General features: G+C 33.4%; 1 protein-coding gene across 1 annotated transcript; it reads right to left on the bottom strand.

The window, feature by feature from the left end:
- Positions 1–5230: 5230 nt before the first annotated feature.
- Positions 5231–6157, bottom strand: LOC125495595 (uncharacterized). Its single transcript, XM_048640359.2, has one exon. It carries the CDS (start codon positions 6155–6157, stop codon positions 5231–5233), a length of 927 nt encoding a protein of 308 aa, XP_048496316.2.
- Between the last annotated feature and the right edge of the window lie 253 nt (positions 6158–6410).

A 6410-nucleotide genomic window follows, 5' to 3' on the forward strand; every position in this document is an offset into this window, starting at 1 on the left:
ATTCAAGTATTATTTTCTCTTCTCTATTCTATTTATTATTTTGTTAATCATGCTTTCTTTTAATCTTTATTTTGTTTTTTCAATCATCATGTGTGAGTAGTTTTCTATTCTAGGGTTAGGTTGAACCCTAATATGAATTGATGCTTGTTTAATTCCCAATTCCCAAACTTTGATTAATTTATGATTCATTTATTTTAGGGTTGGTTTTAATTATCAATTTATGACTAGAAATAGTATATTTGAATGTGATTATTTTTGCAACGAAAGTTGAATCTTAATCGAATCTAGAACCCTAATTTAAGATAAAGGAAATCATCACGAAAGTAGTTGATGGAATTTATTAGGATGTTAGGATGCTATGTCTAAAGTCCTTAATTTGCATGACTCCATGAAAATAGGCATGATTGTGTTGTTAGGGAAGCTATTGATTGATCGAAAGAAATCCTTAGTATTATTAGGGCGCGTCTATCCTATGAGTTATTTATTAGTTAATTAAGGGAAAAGGGATTGTTTGTGGCATTAATTCGTGTTAGTGGGGATACTTAAACCTAGATGTCTTTAGTCTTTGATTCACTCTTATAATTTCATTTCTTTAGTTATTTAGATTAGTTCATCATCACTTTTATTGATTACTTGCTTAGTATTAATTAGAGTCAATTTAACTACTTTGAATCAGTTAGTCTCTTGGGATTCGATCCTTACTTGCCCGACTACATTAGTTAGGAGGAATAGTTAGGTTATTTTTGTTAGGTACGCGATAAGCCTTTCAGAGGCAGAGTACATAACGGGAATAAAGATCTATGGAGATTAGATCGAAAAGGATCATTGGACTTAGTCAAGATATTTATATTGATAAGATTATTCCAAGGTTCAAGATGGAAAACTCCAAAAGAGGTTTCATTCTCATGCAACATGGCATAACACTTGGCAAGACTTGGTGTACTTCAAGTCCTGATGAGGTCAAGCATATCAGTAATGTTCCCTATGCTTTTGTAGTGGGATCCATTATGTATGCCATGATTTGCACTCGATCGGATGTTGCATATGCTTTGAGTATATGCAGTAGGTACAAGTTAAATCCAAGAGATGCACACTGGATAGCAGCAAAAAACATCCTTAAAGTACTTGCGAAGGACTAAGGATAATTATTTGGTTTGTGGTGGAGATGAGGAGTTGGTTGTTATTGAATAAACCGATGCGAGCTTCTAGAGTGACAAAGATGTTTTTCAATCCCAATCTGGTTTCATATTTTCTCTCAATGGAGGAGCTATGAGCTGAAGAGTTCAAAGCACGTTACCATCGCGGATTCTATAACAAAGGTTGAGTACATTGCAACAGCTTATGCAGAAAAAAAGTTGTTTGGATCAAAAAGTTCATCAGTGAGCTTGGTGTGGTTTCTATTATTGATAATGGCATTGAGTTGTATTGTGACAACTATGGTGCTATTGCTCAATCCAAGGAACCGAGATCACACCAGAGATCTAAACATGTGCTCATGAAATTTCATCTTATTCGAGAGATCGTTGGAAGAAAGGATGTGAAAGTAAGCAAGGTTCATACTGAGGATAATGTAGCATATCCTTTGACTAAACAGGTTGCTCAACCTAAGCATGAGTGTAATACTAGGTCTATGGTGCCTAAGCATATAGGAGAATGGCTTTGGGCTGTTTACTTCATGTTTACAATTGTAAAGACATTTATTATGTTTTGAATGTTTATTAATAAAAAAATCATTTCTTATTTAATTGTTCGATTTAGTATTAAATAAAATGTCCAAAAATAATTTGTGTTTTCAAATAGGATTATCAAAAATGTTTCGATAATGGAACCCTATAAAGTGACTGAAATCACGATTTCTTCAAAGTCCCTAGTCTAAATCACTAAATTGGACATAAGTTATTTATTATAAAGACTAGTATATAATTAATTAGTCAATAGCGCGGTTCCATGGTCTATGGAAACATATAGATGTCTAATAGATTAAATGGGTGTATATTTGATACAATGAGACTTAACCTAATTAGATTCTAAATTAGAATAAACTAATATATCTAGTGGATTCCTTAGACATTTATAGTTAGTTTAACCTTGACATTGTTAAACGTCGCACCATAAACGAAGGTTATAAATAAGAATTGAGTGAGAGTCATTGTCATACAAAAATGGATAAGTCCTCCTATTAAATAGGAATGGTTTATGGGAATCTTGATGAGCGAGAACTGGAAAATTGCATGACCATGCGGAATAGGTTTAAAGACTTAATGCTTATTTGAGCAATTCGAACCTAGCAATCAAGGAACAAAATTTGAGAATCACATAGTATTATCAAATTTGGCGTTAAGTGACTTAAGGAATTTAACTTTGTTCTCGTGTCCTTAGACATCTCGGCAATACTAAATATAAATAGGAATTAAATTATGAAGATAATAAAGTTAATTATTTTAATAATCGTGTTCTCTCACTGGAGAATAAACATGATTAATAGTACAACATTGATTGAGTCTATAACTAAAATATATTAATCCTCTGAGTTTACACATTGTGGCAAAAGTTAACAATATAAGGCCCATAAAGGCCTTTAGTTGGCCGACCATAAAGGGAGTAGTAGGAGAATTGGTTCTCCTAATTGGGCTATATTATATATATGATATAAATATTAGGTTTAGGAAATTAATTCACTAAGTAGTTTTTTTTCATAAAAGAGAGAGCTTGAGAAACCCTAATAAGATCCCCTAATGACTAGCGCCTAAACCATCAAAAGCAATAGAATTTCTTGTCTTTCGTACGTTCTAGAAGATGTTGGTGTTCAACTGGTGCTCGTGGACTGATTAGAGGAGCAAGACTTGGGGCTCTCATATCTTCAAAGCTTGCATACAACAGGGAAATCACGTTAGGTTTTATATATAATCCTCATTGAATGATTCATGTGTTTGATTATGTTTGTAATCTTATGATAGATGTTAGGAAATTGTATCCTGAAATTACGCTATATATGTATCTATATGTTCAAAATCTAGAACGTGTTTGTAATGTTGAGGATGCAGTGTTGGAACAAAAAGTTATGTGTTAGCTCCCTGGTGTTGACAACATGTAGAAGCTAAGCTAATGATCAAGGATTTTGATAGAATATTTCATTCTACTTTTTTCTCGTACTTTCCATTTCAGGCTAGAGTGTTAAATGACGAAGAGGAATCTTTCTTCATTTCCAAAGATGTTAATTTGCTTGACTTGGAGGATGACATTATTATGTTGTTATAATAAGTATGTTGATATTTCTAATTTTAATTTCATTCTGGTTGCTGGCTTGTTTTGTTGTTTGCCAGATGAAACTTGAGGGCAAGTTGCTTTTAAGAGGGAGGGATTGATGTGAAATCAACCATGATAGCATCTCTTTTGTAAAACCATGGATATGTTAGGATTTCTATAGTTTCCTAGTCCGGTTACGACTAGAATTTTTTACACGCGATGCGTGCTTGAATTTTTTCGAAACAGAAACTCGATTTTTTCGGCATAAGAGTCAAAATTTGAACATTAGACATACGAATTATAATTGTTTTTAGTTGCAAAATTTGATTGGTTTAGTTTATGTCAATTAAGTCTCTCACCATTCTTTTTGATTTTTTTTTTTTTACTTTTCAAAGTTAGATTCTATGAACAAAATAGAAATTTTATTGAATTTATTTATGATTTCTAATATTATAATTTTTTAGTTGATTTTTGAATTAAGTACAGTACTTCATAAATTGTAAAGAAAGTGGACACTTTGATTCCAAGTCAATTTTTTCATAGGTTGTAGTTTGTAAGTGAATTTTAAGTTTTTGTAAAGTTTCCTTATTTTGGTGATTTGCATAACGCAAATTATGCAATTTTATGATTTTAATTGACTTGTGAGTGATTGTTATAATTATATTTTTGGTATTTTTGTTTGAAGCCCCCTTTGATTTGTAAGTGAATTTATAATTTAGAATGGGAAGGAGGTAACATAGTCTCTTCATTCGGGGACATCATAGCTCCCCCCTTCCCTTATATAATAGAGATATGTTGTACTTTAATTCTTGAATGATATTTTAAATAAACAGTTTTACTTTGATAATTAATCGTTATTATATAATAGAAAAAGATAGGTCCAAATACATGTAAAAGTTTCATTATATATAGGAAACACTATAAAAAAATAAATAATTTTTTTCCTTGTCTAACTTCTAAATTCTTATTTCACTACAAATACACCTCTACTTTTTTTATCATGACCCACCATTAATTGTGAATGGTTCTTGAGAATAGTGATTCGTAAGTAAATTTTTGTAAATATTTTTGTATGTATTGACGTTCTAAGTTATTAGTTTTAGTTTGTATGTTAATTTTAAGTTTTAATAAAGTTTTCTGATTATTTGAGTGATTTGCGTGATTTTTATAACGTGATTTTCTCAATTGTATGAGTGATTTGAAAGTTTCTTCTTTTAATTGATTAGTGAGTGAGTGTTATAAATTAATTTTTGGTAGTTTTCTTTGAGTGCCGATTTTGATTTTGACATTCCTTTTGTAATTTAGAAAGGGAAGGGGGAAAAATAGGCATTTCAAAAGAGGACACCATTGCTCCCCCTTCCCTTATATCCTGTTAGGATTCTATGTTATTTAGGTTTTTATTATTGCTTTTAGTAGTCTTTTTCTTAAAAGGATTAACAATCCTACTCTGGGAAATTTTTTTTTGTACTTGGTTTAAGCACATCAGGAATTCTACTTATTTTTAGAATACGCATAACCAAATCCGTGTAGGATTAGGTGTTGTTTTAGTTTATCTTGCTTTTTCGATTATTAAACTTTATTATCTTTTTCGATTATTAGACTTTATTTGGTGAATAAGCTTTGTAAACGCGTATTTAAAGGTTGTGTTACTCTTAATAATATTCAGTTAGCCGTTTATTGAAATAGAGAAAGTCTCTTTGAGAACTTTTGTTTGTGAAGTTGTATTCCTATAAAACTTAAGTCGTGTTCTTGAGGATAAATTTGTGGCGTGTTCACAATTGATCACCCTTGTGTTGTACTCATAAGATTCCTATCTTTAATGTTGTTTTCATATACAAAAACCACAAAAGAAATCAGTTTATTCCTTTAGCTGACAAATATAACGTCTAATAAAACATACTCAAGATTTTGGCACATTTTTTTTTTTTTTTTTTTTTTTTTGGACACCGGAAAAACATACAGAAATAAAACCAAACAAGCAAATCTAAAAAGCCTGAAACGGAATTTTGTCTTTCCGCATATGAGTAGCCAGCTCATGAGCCTGCTGAACTAGTAGACGAGAAACCTTTGTAATCCTACACCATTGAAACTGTTGTCCAATGGTTCGAATGTCGTCCAAGGTCCAAGCAATTGAATTTGGTTGGGATCCTTGATGCCTTAAACCCTGGACCAGCTGTTCACAGTCCGTATAAACCATGATGTGACGAAGGCCATGTCCTTGAGCCCAAATCAAAGCTTCCAAACAAGCTTTGGCTTCCGCAGATAGAGCCGAAGGAGCGATAATGCAACTGCCTTGACCTTCCCGAATGTGGCTTGAAATATGGTCAACTACCCATGCAATACCTGCCGAAGTAGAAGTTGGAGTCCAAGAACCATCCACTTGGATATATGCTTGTGGACTACCGCAGAACGATGCTCCAAAATGAGCGAAAAGGAACCCTGGAGGTCCTGAGTCAGCAGACCAAGCATGGACTTTGGATATCGGTTGAGCCAAATACGTGAAGTGCTGCTGAATACCTTGATTTACTAGAGAGCGAATACATGCCAAGTCCTGAATTACTCCGTTGAACACATACTTATTCCTACCCTGCCAAATGCCCCATAAGGTGGCCACAAATATCGGCAGCCTATCACCATGATAGCCATCTTGTTGGTAGAAATAATGGACCCAGGCAATAAGCCAGTCTTGGAAATCAACATCAAGATTTGAATTTGACTGAATACCCAGTTGGCCTGATTGCCATAAAATGGTAGCCAAGTGACATCTCCTGAAAATGTGTTGGGATGTTTCGGGAGCCATGTTACACTGTGGACAAGTATCAGATATTGCAAGACCCCGGGAGGATAGATTAGCAGATGTCGCTATCCCATTGTGGTAAAGTTTCCAAAGGAAAATCTTCCATTTAGGCATGATGCGCAATCCCCATAAAATTCGAAAAAACTTCAAATTTGAGGGACGTTCATGCTACAGATATCTGTATTTCGAGAAAGGAAAAAGTACCCAGATTTAGTGGTATATTGGCCAGAAGTTGTGAAAGGCCAAAGAATACTGTCAGAAGGAGAAGTGAACCGTGGAATCTCTAATCCACGAATAGTGCTAACTGTAGATGCCTGAAAAAGTTGACATAGACGAGGCACATTCCATCCTTGGCGTTGGGGCAACA

Source organism: Beta vulgaris, chromosome 3 (genome assembly GCF_026745355.1).
Source record: "Beta vulgaris subsp. vulgaris cultivar EL10 chromosome 3, EL10.2, whole genome shotgun sequence".
Classification (NCBI taxonomy): domain Eukaryota; kingdom Viridiplantae; phylum Streptophyta; class Magnoliopsida; order Caryophyllales; family Amaranthaceae; genus Beta; species Beta vulgaris.